This window comes from Jaculus jaculus, chromosome 19 (genome assembly GCF_020740685.1).
Source record: "Jaculus jaculus isolate mJacJac1 chromosome 19, mJacJac1.mat.Y.cur, whole genome shotgun sequence".
Taxonomy (NCBI): Eukaryota; Metazoa; Chordata; class Mammalia; order Rodentia; family Dipodidae; genus Jaculus; species Jaculus jaculus.
Window position 1 is genome coordinate 23,146,991 of NC_059120.1, and position 16,948 is coordinate 23,163,938.

General features: G+C 40.7%; 1 protein-coding gene across 1 annotated transcript in view; it reads left to right on the top strand.

Annotated features, from left to right (window-relative positions):
- The window catches only part of Abcd3 (ATP binding cassette subfamily D member 3), a 75,321-nt gene that overhangs the window by 9,554 nt on the left and 48,819 nt on the right, over window positions 1-16,948 (top strand). The window contains exon 2 of the mRNA XM_045138443.1: window positions 12,493-12,529. Coding sequence (XP_044994378.1) covers window positions 12,493-12,529 — 37 coding nt within the window. The remainder of the gene's footprint in view (window positions 1-12,492; window positions 12,530-16,948) is intronic.

Consider the following 16,948-nt stretch of genomic DNA (forward strand, 5'->3'; position numbering starts at 1 on the left):
CACATCTTGTCGCTGCAGCAGAGCAAAGAGGTAGTTAGTGTAAGGACTGAGCTTGGAGCTGAGATACTAAACTTCAGGTCATCCCCCAGTGAAGCTCCTCTTCTAGTCTCTTCCAAAGGCTCTACTGGCTGGGGATTGAGAATGGGGATTAATCATGAACACATGAGGCTAAGGGAGACAATTTACATTCAAATCACCACACACTACCTGTTGAAGAGGTAGTCCTAAAATTATGTGGTATTCTAAGTATGGATGCAAAATAAACTGTGGTCTACTTTGTAGATGGTAAGCTTTTGTTGAAATAGCATGACATTACATTTGTTTTTCTGACAATCTAGTATTCTTCACATTTTCTCCTCCCCCAAGTTGTGTTTATCTTTCTTTTTTTCTTAACTCTAGGTGCTGGTGGGTTCTGGTCTTTACATTTATCTTTGAGTACGTCACTTCCTTTAATACTTCTTTGACCTTATATACTTATACACTAAATTAATATTAATTGTATATTTTCTTAGTAATTTTTCAGAAGTTGTCAGATTGGAGTAAGTATAGAGTAGTATATTTACATCAGCATCAACTTCCTGTTAGTCAGTACCCTTTCCGTTTGTACTGTGTCTCATCTTTAACTTAACAGGACCTTCTGGAAACAGACCTGGTTTATTCATAAGCCATCCTTACTGGGCCAGTATTATTTTAGGATATTTTTGCTGGAGTGGGAAAAGAAGGCTCGCTCTTTCTGTTCATGAAGCTGTGAAGAAGACACCGGAGAGCCACATGTGGCATTGGTCTCTTACATAGAAGATTCAGAAAACCCCTGAATTGGTCTAATACAGAAAAAGCTTTGTCACATAGGAAATGAAGCTTCTATTCCTCTAGAGAAAACATAGATCTTAGTCCGACAGGAGTTGATTGAACTCATACTTGCTCCTAGGATTTCCCACACCTTCCTCAGGTCCCACCCATACTGCCCATTTAGTTAAGTACATTGTTTCCTCAGGATCAATGTCCAGCTCTTCTGCCACCCTATAAACATCATAGCTTCTGTACTGATGGATGGAAAGAGCACTGGAGTAATTAAGGATCTTCTACATGTTCTTTAGTTATGTGTAGCAAAGTACATAGATTTTTAATGTATACATTTATTTATTTATTTATTTGAGAGAGAAAGAGAATGGGCACACCAGGGCCTCCAGCCACTGCAGATGAACTCCAGATGCATGTGCCACCTTGTGCATCTGGTTTAAGTGAGTACTGGGGAATCAAACCTGGGTCCTTAGGCTTTGCAGGCAAATGCCTTAACTGTTAAGCCATTTCTTCAGCCCAAATTACATAAAATTTTATTCAAAGTGGTATTTCTGCATTTCTTTCAGAATGTTTTATGGAACGTTAGAAGTTGGTTAAAATGGAATTTATTTCAGGCCCATGCTTAAGAAAAGTCATAGCATTTTTATGAGTAAAATCCTCTTGTTGTAGGCTTTGTTTTCAAGACAAGGTCTCATGTAGCCCAGGGTGACCTGGAAATAACTATGTAACTGAGGATAACGTTGAAGTCCTGATCATCCTTTCTATACTTCATAAGGGCTGATGTCACAGGTGTGCTCCACCATCCTAGCTTCATCCGTGTGTGTGTGTGTGTGTGTGTGTGTGTGTGTGTTCCTGCGCGCACTTGTGTTTATTCATGTACATGCACTCCTCGTTCTTCTGCTAGGTTAGAAGTTCTGAATGAATGCAACTTAATAAAATAGACATTAAAACTCATCAAAACAAGACCTGACTAGCTTTTTATCTGTAAATAGAGGCAGCAGTTTTAGCACTGCATGAGTATCACAATTAAAGTGGATTGTGTGATTTACTCCATGCATAGATTATCTTGATTTCTTTATATTTCATATTTGTTGGCTTTGAAAACAAATACACTGTGGAGTGAGGAATAGTTTTAGTCAGTATGTTGTGTTTATGTGTTACTGTACTTATTTTTAAAATGTTTGTACAACTTAAACTTACGACGTTAGCAATATGGTGTGTCTTAAGGGGAAAAATTATTTTATAATGTAGTCAATAACAATAGACCTCAGAAGTTATCTTAAAATTAGTCTTCTCTTAATGCTTCATTGTTTCAAATATTAAACTTTAAAAAACACTTCCTTATTTATGTATTAGAGAGAGAAAGTGTGTGGGTGTGAGCACATGCCAGGGCCTCCTGTCCTTGTAAAGGAATTCAGGTTCATGTGCTACTTTGTGCATCTGGCTTTAAGTGGCTACTGAGGAATCCCAGACTGGCAGGCTTTGCAAGCAAGCACCTTTAACCACTGAGCCATCTCCTAGCTCCTTAAACATTGTTTTTGTGTGTGTGATAAAAATTTAATAACGGCTGGAGAGATGGCTTAGCAGTTAAGGCACTTGCCTGTGAGACCTAAAGACCCAGGTTGGATTCCCTAGAACCCACATAAGCCAGATGTACAAGATGGCACTTTCATCTGGAGTTCATTTGTAGTGGCTGGAGGCCCTGGTGTGCCCATTCTTTATCTCTCTATCTCTTTCTCGCTAGTAAATACATAGATCACAATTTAAAAAAATATTTTATTTATTTATTTGAGAGACAGAGATACAGATATAGGCAGAGGGAGGGAGAGAGAGAGAGAGAGAAAATGGGCACACCAGGGTCTCTAGCCACAGGGAACGAACCACAGATGCATGCATACCTTTGTGCATTTGGCTTCTGTGGGTCCTGGGGAATTGAACCTGGGTCCTTTGGCTTTGCAGGCAAATGCCTTAATCGCTAAGCCATCTTTCCAGCCCAAATCACAAATTTAATACCCAGTATAGACAATTTGAATTCTAAAACAGAAAGGGAGGAAATACCTACATTTCATTGATTATAAAAGTTACTTTTGTTTTCTTTTTACATTTTTAAGCATCCTTTTTTAACATTTTTTGCTTCAGTTTACAACTGATGGACTTAATTTTGAGAATGGTACTGGGAAGATTGCTGCATTCCCCCGCCCCCCTTTTGGCCTGTTTTTGCCTTCTTTGTTATAATGCTGTGTGTCTGCTTGCTTCAAAAACTGCATTCTTGTCATTGCTGCTCTCTAGTACATCTAAGAGGTGAGCTTAGGAAAATTAGCAAAGAAGGAATTGTGGTAGAATCAGATGTGTGCCTAATTCTAGAACAAGGGCTAGGGAAACCAGAGTGGCCTGAGATGAGTAGGTGGAAATAAAAGGATCTACTCAAAGAAGCCCAGAGCTTCTGTGACTTGAATGAGAGCTGCGGAGTGCCTTTGGTTTAGATTTTCCAGTTACATCTTTTCTAGAATGAAGGTTTTCCTCTTTGCTCCTTAGTTAACATTAGTTCCTCCTCTTTTGTATTTCATAGTACCCTACTCAGATCTCAGTATTTTACTTGTCTAGGTTTATAGTTGTCTCTAAGTGTTTCTCTATAGATGGTGAACTGTAGTCCTGTTAGTCTTTGAATGCTTTATTGTACACCTAGTGCCATTAGAATATAAGATCTTCACATTTATTAAGTGTAAAAGTGTTTCCAAATTTTTATTGCACTATGCATTTCCTAAATTATTTTAAATTAGTAGGATTTTAATAAAAAAAAAGAAATTACCTTTCTCTATATTCTAAAAAAACTTAATACTATAAAGTGTTAATTAAAATCCTGTATAATTTATTCTTGTATATGTCTAGCCATTACTGACTTTTCTTTCTTTTTTTATTTTTTTATTATTATTATTATTATTATTTTGTTTTGTTTTGTTTTGTTTGTTTTTTGTTTTTTCGAGGTAGGGTCTCACTCTGGTCCAGGCTGACCTGGAATTAACTCTGTCATCTCAGGGTGGCCTTGAACTTATGGCAATCCTCCTACCTCTGCCTCCCGAGTGCTGGAATTAAAGGCGTGCACCACCACGCCCAGCTTTGTTTTGTTTTTTTGAGGTAGGGTCTCACCCTAGCCCAGGCTGACCTGGAATTCACTATGTAGTCTTAGGGTGGTCTCAAACTCACAGTGATCCTCCTACCTTTGCCTCCCGAGTGCTGAGATTAAAGGCGTGCACCACCATGCCCAACTTTTTTCTTTTTTTTAAAAAAATATTTATTTATTTGAGAGGGAGAAAGAAGCGGGTGGTAGGGGGAAGAGAAAGGGGGGGGGGAGGGGGGAGGGAGGGAGGGAGGGGATGGGCATGCCAGGGCCTCTAGGCGCTGTAAACAAAGTCCAGATATGTGTGTCCTGTGTGCATCTGGCTTACATGGGTCCTGGAGAGTCGAACCGGGATCCTCTGGCTTTGCAGGCAAACCCTTTAACTGCTAAGCCATCTTTCCAGCTCCATTACTGATTTTTCTTGTCCTCACTATTCCCTGAATAGATTTATTGGGTCCTTTCTTCTTTTTCTCCTTTCACCCACATAGTACCTTGAAGACAGTCTATAGCTCCAGTGGCTGAAAAAAAAAATCAATGTTTCACATTCATAATTGTTTTTGTGACATGGTATTTTTTAGCTGCTTTTGGAATTTAGAAATTAAATTTATTCTCCTAAGATGAAAATTTCTATACCTGAGAATTAATTTTTAAAAAAATTTTGACGTGTGTGGGGGGAGAGAATTGGCACACCGGAGTCTCCAGCCACTGCAATTGCACTCCACATGTGTTCCACATGTATGACCTTGTGCTTGCGTCCTCTTCTGCATCCAGTTTACATGGCACCTGGAGTGCTGAACATGGGTCCTTAGGCTTTATAGGCAAGTGCCTTAACCTCTAAGCCATCTCTGCAGCCCCTGAGAGGTTTCAGAAGAATGAAATTTAATTTATGACAGGATTCCATAAGGATAAAACAAGTTTGGTTTAGAACCCTTTTTGTCATAAATAGCTCAAATTTTTATTCAGGGACTTAAATTTGGGTGTACGATGTTTGCTTTATGAGATTATATTGTTAGGTTGCATCAGGATTGCAAAATAGGGCATTTGTTAGCAGAATTTTCTTTTAATGAACTTGTACTTGCAGCCTTTGTTTTTTGTGTCCAGATCTTTATCCTTATGGTGAAGTGAATCCAGACTATGCTAACTGGGAATATCCTAAGAATTTTTGTGAGTTTTCCTTGTGTGTGAATGGTGCATTTTAATCCACTTTAGCTGTCAGTGAAAGTAATTTGTGTTCAAGTAAGTATCTGGAATTCTGATTTTATTTGAAATCAGTTAAACAGTGAAGTTAGTGGAAAAAAATCCCAGGAGCTAGGAGGAAGCAGATGGATAGTCACTGTAGTTAAAGGAGCAGAGAACCTTGTGCTTCATGTGGAAGTCTTTATCATTTCTGTGAGCAAATCCCTGACCAGGAGCAATTTAAGAAAGGGAGGGTGGTAGGGAGGGAAGGACGGAAGTAGGGAGGGAGGGAGGAATTTGCCTTACAGCTGGGGGTTGCAGTCCATCTCCAAGCAGCTAGTCATGTGTGTCCTTAGGAAGTGGGAAGCAGAGAACAAGAAATACTCATGTTCAGTTTGCTTTCGCCTTTTTATTTTTATTTTTTCCCAGTTTAGGATCCTAGCTCATAAAATGGTGCCACATACAGCTAGGGCCCTCCCATGTCAAACTACTCTAGAAGATCTCTCAAAGACATTGTTTTGTTTCCAGAGATTTGTTTCCATAGTGATTCCAAATCCTGTTAAGTTGACAACCAGTGATTAACCATTATAGGTACCTTTTAAAAAGTCATTTCCTATGTGTAAAAAACTGCCATTCCTGTGTACCTCAGATTGCTTGTCATAGAAAGTTGCTAAATCTTCTACTTGTGCCAGCTGGTTTACTCCCTAAGCCTCGGTAAGTCTCCCAGGGTTAGCCACATGGTTATCTGGTCACTTAGAGTCTTTCCCCCTTTATAAACATACTCCATAAGTCTTAACCTGCAACTAAATTTAGAAAACAAACAAAAAGTTTAAGTTTCAAAAGTACCTACCATGTGCCAGGCATAGTTTTAGGTCTTAGTATACAAAGATGAGAAGAGTTGAAAGATGTGACTTCAGCTTTCATGTTACTGAGGAGTAGATGTGTTTTACTGTGTATGGAAGTGGAATAGAAGATATGCATGTTACTGAGGGACTGATGCTCTGTTCTACGTGTGGAGGGGCCACAGAAGATGCCCATGTTACTGAGGGACTGACACTGTTCAGCGTGTGGAGGGGGCACAGAAGATGCCCATGTTACTGAGGGATCGACACTCTGTTCTGCATGTGAAGGGGGCACAGAAGATGCCCTTGTTACTGAGGGACTGATGCTTGTTCGGCGTGTGGAGGGGGCACAGAAGATGCGCGTGTTACTGAGGGACTGATGCTCTGTTTGGCATGTGGAGAGGGCACAGGGAGAGGGCACAGAAGATGCACAGTGTTTAGATTGAAAGGGAACAATTACATCCAGAGAACAGGTTTAGGCAAGGACCATTCTGGTCTTTAGTACAAGAAGTGCTGAGTTTTAAGACAAGTAAAAGTTAAGCAAATTGATTGAGAAAGAGTCCTTTTAAACATGCCCTCTGTGTGTGTGTGTGTGTGTGCATGTACGTCAACATGATTGTGTGTGGATGTGGGCATATCACAGTTCATGTGTTGTGGTCAGAGGACAACTTCAGATGTGGGTCTCTTTGTTTACTGATTCATATGCCAGGGTAGCTGGCCCACAAGTGTCCCGAGATTCTCTTGTCTCTCCTTCCCACCTTGCTCTAGACATGCTGCGGACGTGCTGCTATGTCCAGCTTTATCTGCTTTCCGTGTCCATACCCAGGTTCTAATGCTTGGCATAGCTGGCACTTTACCCGCCAAGCGAGCTCCCTAACCTAGAAGAATCCTTTTTGTTTGTCTGTTTATTTATTTTTGGGGGACAAGAGCTCACTACATAGCACAGGCTTGGCCTCGACCTTGTGATAGCCAATGCTGTCCTTGAATTCATAGTCTTCCTGCCAGGAATTATAGGTATGTGCTGTGATGGGATTTTGTGGATTCAGGAAAAGTCCTTAAATTCAAAACCCTGAGTTAGTATTTGTTTTTAGCAAAGATTTGGAATAAAACAGACTAAGAGGACAGTTTATAAAATATTACATTTATTCGGGGAAGTCAGGGGAATGAGGGAGAGTCCACGGGCCAAGGAAAAGGGAATGGACAGCACCCACATGGTCCAAGAACCCATGTGGGAGTTGAACATGGAAGTGGGGGGAAAAATGTGAAAAGGGAAAGAAAAGAAAAATACGGAGAGGTCCTGGCAGGCAGGAGGAGTTGGGAGCCCATGTGGGAGGAGGGGGCTTACTAAAGTAAGGACTTGGAAGTCCAGGAGAGATGAAAATCCAACAGGAGATTTTGTCTACCTGGCAAGGATCTGTTTATAGCCTTATTGTGGTGGGCTTTACCGTTAAGCTCAGGTTAGCCTGAGAGAACTGATTGGTCTCGGCTGGGCCTGTCTCCGGAGTAGGAGTAGGAGTAGGAGTAGGAGTAGGAGTAGGGCAAGAGAGCTGATTGTATAGGCTGGCTCAGATGCTGCACTCTGGTTCTGCTGCAGCAGGGCAGGGCAACTGTGTGACTTAGAAGTTCCCTCTTACAAACCTTTGCCCTTTGCTTTCTAACAAGCGCGCGCGCGTGCACGCACACACAGACACACACACACACACAGAGGGCTTTTTGACTCCCTCTCAGTGCCATGACATCTGGCTTGGAAGAGTCCTTTTAAGGAGAAGCAGTGATATGTAAAGACACAGTGGACTTAGAGAACATAGTGTATTGGTTGCAGGCATATGAAATTGCCATGTTATCAGTGGCAAATGGTCAAATATTAGTGATTTCATATAGTTTTTGTTTTGTAATATTAGGGTATCTTCAGCATAAAATATGTGAGCCCAAAGTCAGAAGATGAGCCTGGAATCGAGGTCTAGCACAGGTCTTGAGGTTCTTGTGTATGATTCTATGGCATGGGTTTTGTTCTGGAAGTGATTATGTACATGCTTATTTTAAACTTTTAATTATCAAGGCCATCTCTCCAGTTTGAATTTTTTTTATTTGTTTATTTTTACTTATTTATTTGAGAGTGACAGGTAGAGAGAAAGAGGCAGATAGAGAGAGAGAGAATGGGCATGCCAGGGCCTCCAGCCACTGCAGAGGAACTCCAGATGCGTGCACCTCCTTGTACATCTGGCTAACGTGGGTCCTGGGGAATCGAGCCTTGAACTGGGGTCCTTAGGCTTCACAGGCAAGTGCTTAACCGCTAAGCCATCTCTCCAGCCCAAGTTTTTAATTTTTTAAGTTAATACAGTTTTATGGTATGAACTGAAAGTTCTGGTTTGAAAAGAACAACCTGTATTTTCGTTTTAGTATTGATACTTGAAGCAGAAATAACATGGGTGCTTTGTGTTTGAGCACTACTAAAACAACGAGATGGTCTGTGCCCTCGGCTGCTCCTTGTAAGTCCTTTGACTTGTTTTTTCTTAGAGATGGGGTGGGATCAATAGGCACTGGATTTCTTTGACAACTTTCTCAGATTTTCATTTTGTTTTGTTTTTTGATCCCTCATGTGATCAGCTTTGGAAAATATATTTTTCTAGGAAATTATCCATTTTATCCAAGTTTTCAAATTTCTTTATATAAAATTGAAATGAGAAGTCTTGCTATGGGCTGGAGAGATGCCTCAGTGGTTAAAGCACTTGCCTGCAAAACCTAACAACCAGACTTGTTCGATTCCCCAGTACTCCACCGTAAAGCCAGTTGCACAAAGTGGCGCATGCGTCTGGAGTTCATTTGCAGTGGCTACAGGCACTGGTGTGCCCATACTGTTTCTACCTCCTCTTTCTGTCTGTCTCTTTGATTGCAAATAAATAACTATTAAAGAAAAGTCTTGCTAAAATATCTAATGTTTTAGCCTTGTAGTTTTGTATTTCTTTTATTTATTTGAGACAGGCTGTTACATCTCCCTGGTTGACCTCATGACTCCCTGACTTAGTTTCCTGAATGCTGGGATCATGGTGCATTTCCATGCCTAGCTTGTGCTTTTACTTTTTTTAAAATTTATTTTTATTTATTTATTTGAGAGTGACAGACAGACAGAGAAAGGAGCAGATAGAGAGAGAGAGAGAATGGGCGCGCCAGGGCCTCCAGCCACTGCAAAGGAACTCCAGATGCATGTACCCTCCTGTGCATCTGGCTAACATGGGGCCTGGGGAATCGAGCCTTGAACCGGGGTCCTTAGGCTTCACAGGCAAGCGCTTAACCGCTAAGCCATCTCTCCAGCCCAGCTTTTATTTTTAATACTAGTTTATTTGGTGCTTTATTTTCTATAGAACCAAATCTTGTTTCTTTTCTTTTCTTGTTTATTTTATTTTATTTTATTTTTTTGTGTGTATTACATATGCATGCTAAGAGAAGGCCTTGCAAGATGTGTGCTCCACGTGAAGAACTCGTGGAAACCTGCAGTGGTGGAGGGCTGACTGTGTGGTGAAGCTGAGCATCAGTACCTCTTCCAGATTTTGATTTTGTTTCCTTTGGATATATATCTAGAAGTAGAGTTGCTGGATCATGTGGTAGTTGTGCTTTTAATTTTTTGAGAAATCTGTATTGTTCTTCTCACATACTCATGCACATCTCTGCTTGCTGTACAAGAGTTCCCTGTCTTCACCCTTACCACCTCTTATTTTTTTGTCTTTTCTGTTAATAAGCATCCTAATAGACAACAGGTGACATCTCACTGCAGTTTATTAAAAGTATTTTTATTTATTTATTTGCAAGCAGAGAAAGATAGAGGAGAGAGACACAGGGAAGGAGAAGGGAAGGCAGGGAGGGAGGTACTGTATTTGTGTGTGTGTTTGTGAGAGAGAGAGAGAGAGAGAGAGAGAGACAGACAGACAGACAGACAAAGACAGACAGACAGACAGACAGAGAATGGGCCTGCCAGGGCCTGCTACCACTGCAAATGAATTCCTGATGTGTGCACCACTGTGCATCTGGCTTTACGTGGATAATGAGGAATCAGACTTGGGTAATTAGGCTTTGTAGGCAAGCACCTTAACTGCTAAGCCGTTTCTCCAGTCCCTCTCACTACAGTTTTAATTTGTATCTTGCTGATGCTAAGAGATGTCAAACAGTTATTCGTGTATCCATTGGCTGTTTTGTAGGTCATCTTTGAGTAATGACTTCAGGTCTTTTGCTCATTTTTTGAGTTAGTTTCTTGCTGTTGTGTTTCTGAGATCGGTATGCATTTTGAATGTTAATCCTCTGCTATGTAAAGTGATGCAGATACTTTTTCCCATTCTGTATGTTGTTTCTTAATTCTGCTGCTTATTTTCTTTGCTGTGTTGAAATGCATTTTCTGTAACAGTTGTATAGCTTGTAATGGATTTAAAACAATCCTATAGTACACTTGGAAATTAGAAACAATAATAAAAGTAAACATTTTTAAAAATAAAATATCATTTGATTTGTAGTCGTCTTTCTATTTTTGTTTAATAAACTAGTATATTTTAATACTGGAAATCTATATTTTACAGATGGTTGGAACTCAATGCAGAATTGAACAGAGGGTTGAGTATATATGACCTCTGTTGTAGACTTGACCATGTGCCACCAAGATTCCCCTTAGATAAGATTTTACTGCCTACCTCTGAGGAATGTGTAATGTAGACAGGTATCTCCCAGGTCATGACTTAGGAGGGACAGCATACGCATGGAACCTGAGCAAAGCAGGGGTGTGAATACGTTTCAGGTCATCTTACACAGTGCTCTGATAAAAATTCTACATCCTAAAAGGCAGACCAAATGGCTGAACCTTCACCAGGCCCTTAGAGGGAACACCTGAGCTACTCCTTTGGAACTTCTGACTCGCTATAATTTTGTTGGGTTTGTTTCTGTTTGAGTTCTGTCCAAACTTGCTTTTTCCGGCCTTCCATTCACTGGTGTTGATTTGTGAGTATTTTGTATCCCAAGTATGGTAGTGCTTCCACTTCAGAGAAACTGTGGTCTCATGAAATTATCTTGTTGGAAAAAAATGCACATCACTCAAGAATTTATGTGATCCTATTACGTAGAAGCACAGGGTACCAGAGCAGTATGCTGTGAAGGGAAAGTGATATTGTGCAGGGAGGCTGAATGGACTAAAAATCAGAGCACGTACCTGGGGCTACCACTCTTGCCAGGTCCATTTCCTCACTTGTAATATAAAAATGACAGATGGCCTCTTATTCTTGAGAGGACTAGTCTAGAATCCATGTGACTAAGAACAAATCCTAGCAGCCAGAGGAAGACCTCGAGTACAATTTTTTTTTTGAGTGTGATGGTTAATCTCAGTTGTCAGCTTGACTGGATAGAGAGGCATCTAGGGTAATGAAGCACACTTCTGGGATGTCTTTGAGGCATTTCCAGAGAGGTTTCACAAAGGGAAGAGAAAGGGGAGAAGATCTGGCCTGAATGTGGCCAGCGCTACTCAGTAGGCTGGGCACCTGCCTGGAATTGGGGGGGGTGGGGTGGGAGAAGGGCCATTCACACTTCCATGATGTGTGGTGTCTGTTATCTCTCCCAACCGTGGTGACTGAGACTGTTGAGGCAAAATAAATCTTGACTCCCTTGAGTTCTTTCTCAGGAATTTGTTATAAAAGGAGAAGTTAACACGTCAAGCTTTGTTTGTGAATTTGCTAATGTCCCATTAGCCAAAACAGTTCACATGGGCAAGCTTTAATTCAGGAATGAAGTAGGGCCTGGAGAGATGGCATGGTGGGTAAGAGCGCTTGCTGTACAAGCATAAGTACCTGAGTTTGATCCCTCACACCTTTGCAAAAAGTTGGGTGTGGCCACATGATGGCAGAAACAGGTTTGCTGGGGTCCACGGCCAGCGAAATTGAAAACAAGCTTCTGGTTCATTAAGAAATACCATCCCAAGGGAATAAGGCAGAGGATTGAAAGAGGGCACCCAATATTTTCCTTGATCCTCCACACAAGTGTGCATGGGGTGTACGCATTTGCTCACAAACACCACAAAAATGGAGAAGTGTATTTTTACTTTTTCCTTTGGAGGATTTGTAAAATAAACATTATATATATATATATATATATATATATATATATATATATATGGCCAAATATGATGTCTATTACGTGATAATAGTAGTTAACATTTACTGATAATTTTCTGTAATACTTAATATAGATTGAGTATGCCTACTCTGAAAATATGAAATCATGAAACTTTTTGCACCCTTAATTTTCAGACTAAAGAAATTCAATTGGTAAATTACATGGAAACATTACAAAATTCTGGAACTCTGAAGTCTGAAAGACTTTAGAGCACATGTGTTTCCAAGAGGGGACACTCATCCTGTAAAGAGGCAATTGGTCTGTTCCTAATGAGCAACTTTTTCTGTATAGATTCTGAGAAAGAAAATACCCATTTGGTAAATTTGGTATTTTCCTTTTGACATCTTAGAGTAATTTTAATAATGATGACACTTAGCAAGTAAAATAAAGCTCTCTCTTTTTCCTTTGCAGTAAGAAAAGTGGAAAACCACCGTTACAGAACAATGAGGTAAAAAATTTACATCATTTATTTTGGGGGATGTCATACATTTATTTTTGAATATTTAATTATTTATTTGAGAGAGAGGCAGATACACACGGGGGGGGGGGAGGGCGGGAAGCGAGAGAGAGTGAGCGAGCGCATACACCAGGGCATCTAGCCATTGCCAACGAACTCCAAACACATGTGGCACCTTGTGCATCTGGCTTCATGTGGGTACTGGGGAATCAAACCTGGGTCCTTAGGCTTCCAAGTGCCTTAACCTCTGAGCCATCTCTTCAGCCCCATTTATTTTATTATGTCATTTTGAATTAGGATCAAATCATAGAATTTTAGAATTGGAAGGGAACTTTAAAATGTTTCAATTCTAGGAGTTGTTTTTGTTTATTTATTTATATTTATTTATTTGAGAGTGACAGACAGAGGAAGAGGCGGGGGGGGGGGGAGAGAATGGGCGCACCAGGGCTTCCAGCCACTGCAAATTCGAACTCCAGATGCGTGCGCCTCCTTGTGCATCTGGCTAACGTGGGTCCTGGGGAATTGAGCCTCAAACTGGGGTCCTTAGGCTTCACAGGCAAGTGCTTAACTGCTAAGCCATCTCTCCAGCCCTACGAGTTGTTTTTGAAATAGAGGCCCAGCTAGTATCTTATAGCAGACACTTGAATCTGTTCATTCAGTGGAGAGTATTATTCTAAGAAGGCAGTCATAACTGTAATTTTTAGTCCATAATGAGACTAACCACTCATCTAGCTTTTTTTTGAGACAGGGTATCACTGTGTCACTCAAAATGGCCCCAGACTCTTGACCTGATCTTCCTGCCTCAACTTCCCCAGTGTTGGTTAATAAAGTGTGTACCACCATGCTGTATGACTTCTTAATTTCTTAATAATCATTGTGTCTTGTTGCTACACAGGATAAGACTGTTTTCTCTAATAGCCACATTTACTTGAAAATATTTCTGTTGTCTGAGTCATTGTTTTCTATGCTAAACAACTTTATTCCCTTAAATATTTATCATGTAGTCTCACTTTTGGTATTTTTTCAATTCTGTATACATTCTGCTGGACTTAACTAGCTTTTCCCTGACATTATGCTTAGAGTAGAATGTAGTTGTCCAAGTATGGTTTAACCAGCACGGAATTCGTCAGAACTATTACATTCTTTAATATGAACACTGCATTGCTAATAGACCAACTATTTTTTACTTACTCAGTTTTAACTATTCTTCACAGTAAGTTAATTGCAAGTCATCACCTAAAGGTGACAGTGAAGATTTCTAAAGACGCATGCCTTCACCCTATATCCATATTCATGAGTTCTTATTTGTTTCTTGAACACGTTCTATTGAGATATGTCATTCTATAGTAATAGTCACTCATAGAATTGAATGGCTGTCACTGCAATAAAATTTTAGAAAATATTTATCAACTCTTCAATAAAATTCCATGTTCAGTAGTGATCACTCCTCCTTACACTCTCCCCTAATCCCTAGCACTTGGGATTCTACTTTTTGTCTCTACTGATTTGCCCATTTGGGGCATGTCATGTAAATAGGTTCATGCAGTGTTTGTGTCTGTTTTTCTCTCAGCATGTTCTTACAATTTCTCCATGTTATTGCTGAATCAGTATTTCATCGCCTCTTTGTATGTGTGTGCGTGCTGAATAGTGTTCTATTGAATAGGTGTACCACATTTTATTCATTCATCAGATGAGGGGCATTTGCAGTGATTCCATTTTTGGCTATTATGAATAATACTATAATGACCATTAGCATCACCCTTCAGAACTAGATAAATGTTTTCATTTCTCTGGGTGGCATATTTATTTATTTATTGAAGAGAGAGAGTGAGGCGAATAGAGGATGGATGCGCCAGGCCCCCCAGCCACTGCAAATGAACTTTAGACACGTGCCACTTTGTACATCTGGCTTGCGTGGGTACTGGGGAATCGACCCTGGGTCCTTTAGCTTCACAGGCAAACACCTTAACTGCTAAGCCATCTCTCCAGCCCAGTATATTTCTTAGTGTGAAGCTTTGGGTTACATGGTAGATTTATCTGACATCTTAAATATTATTATTATTTTCCCCTGTAAATGATACTTTATTTAACTGTTTATATTGTTAGAGTAATTTCTTGCATGTGTGTGTGATATGCCTGTATATGTGCATGTTTGTGTGTGGGTACACATGTCCATGACTCTGAGAATATGTGCATATGTGTGTGCATGCATGTGGAGGCCAAAGGACAACTTTGAGTGTCTTCCTCAATTGCTTGCCACCATCACATCATCATCATCATCATCATTATTATTATTTTAATTAAGTAGAGTCTTTGTATGGACACATCATATGTGAGTACCATCATTCCCCTCCTGCCTGCTCCCGTTCCACAGGGGCCCTCAGTGGGATTGCTGGTATTTCTCATGGGGTATGGGTTATGAGATGTTAGAGCAGCAGTCAGTCACTGTAAGGGGGCGAGGGGAATGCCTCTGGACAGTTCCTCCCACACTGTGGCTCTTTTAGTCTTTCTGCCTCCTCTTCCGCAAAATTCCCTGAGCTGTGGTGGGTATGTTGTAAGTTTACTTCAATGATGAGTTCTCAGCAGTTTCTGGAATTCTGCTTTGATGTTTATTGTCTTCAGTGTCTGTCTCTATCACCCTGGTACTGGTTGCCAGGCTTGTCATTGAAGCAGCACGTTTGCACATATTGCCAGTTTCTTCTGTAGTTTCACCTGCGCCCTGGCTGATGTGGGAGAGGTTGCTCGTCTCCTTGGTTCTTACTGCCTTGCTGTGTGTAGCAGGGACCAAGCAGCCCCATACTAGCAGGACAGAAGCCTGGTCACCTTTTTTATTTTATTTTTGTTTTTTCGAGGTAGGATCTAACTCTAGCTTAGGCTGACCTGAAATTCACTATGTAGTCTCAGGGTGGTATTGAACTCAATAGTGATCCTCCTACCTCTGCCTCCCGAGTACTGGGATTAAAGGCGTGCACCACCATGCTTGGCTTATATTTTTTTATTTTAAACAAATTGTTTATTTTAAAAATATTGTAATTATATTTTTAATTTGCTAATAAAGAAGTGGGTTACCCTATGCTTTTAAAGACTGACTTATTGCTTTTTAAAATAAAATGGTTATATTCTTAGATCCCCTCCATCCCCCTGTATGCTGAGGGTGTTTGGTGGTGGGGTTATTGGTATTCGTGAGGGGACCAAGAGACCTCAGTCAATCTCTAGGGACAAGGGGGGATGGAGAGGGTGGTGGGAATGTGGTGCCTCAGTCTATTCCCACCCGCCCTGAGGCTCTAACAGTTTTTCCACCCCCTCTTCCATGATGCTCCCTGGGCCTCTGTGGGCAAGGTAGAGATCTGATTTAGTGTTGCTTTCTCTGTAGTTTCTGGATCTCTGTTTTGGTAAGGTTTGAGTGTTGCTGTTTCCCTCGGACTACTTTTTCAGGCTAGCCATGAGGGCAGTATTTGTGTCACTGCTTTTTTTGTAATGACTTCTGGGCCTGGTCAGATGAGGTGGAGATGACCCATCTCATGGTAGACAGTTGGCACTCTCTTCTGGATGTATTGATGTAACCTGTTCCTCTCCAGTATTCTCCATCCCACATGTGCATGGGGACTTGCTGCCACCTTATGTTTTGAGATAGGGTTTCTCACTAAATGTGGAACTTACCAAGCTAACCAGGAAGCCCAGGGATCCTTCTGCTTCTCCAGTGCTAGGGTCATAGGCATGCACTTCCATGGCCGTCTTTGTGTGAGTGCTGGGATGTGAACTCAAGTCCTCGTGCTTGCCCAGCAAGCACTTTTACCACCTGAGCCATGTCTTTATCCCTGATAGAGTAATTATGAAACTAATTCTTAAATTTACTATGTTAAATCCAGCAGATTAACTACAGATTTAATAAGCCTTCTTTCTTCCCTAAAATTGTTTTTAACTGAGGAACCATTGCCCTGTTAGATTTCTGCATCTCTTACGACTTGTCTTTCCTTCCCTCCTAGCCCCTGTCCCTGTTCTGTCTCCCCCTTTTCTCTCTCTCCCAGTTTATTCAGCTGTAAACAAATCCATCCATACCAATCTCAGTCTTAATTCTCCTTTAAGACCACTGTAATGTTCAAGGAAAGATCCTTGGTCCATTAAATTAATTTTTTAGCAAATATATATTGAGCCTGTCATGAATGCCTTCTTTGCTTAAGATACATAGCACTTATAAAATTAGTCTGTACTTTTCTGGAGCTTGCATTCTACACATAGTCAGTAGAGTAGCATAGTATCTTTAACAAAGGAGAGACTTAGAATGGTTTCATATGACTTGTTTTCAGTAAACTTAGGCTGGTTTCTAGTTACTAGTGTCTCTTAAGCTTTCCCCAGTCCCTCATAGTGTTTTCCCACCATAGAATCTTGCTGTGAAGGATACACGCCAGT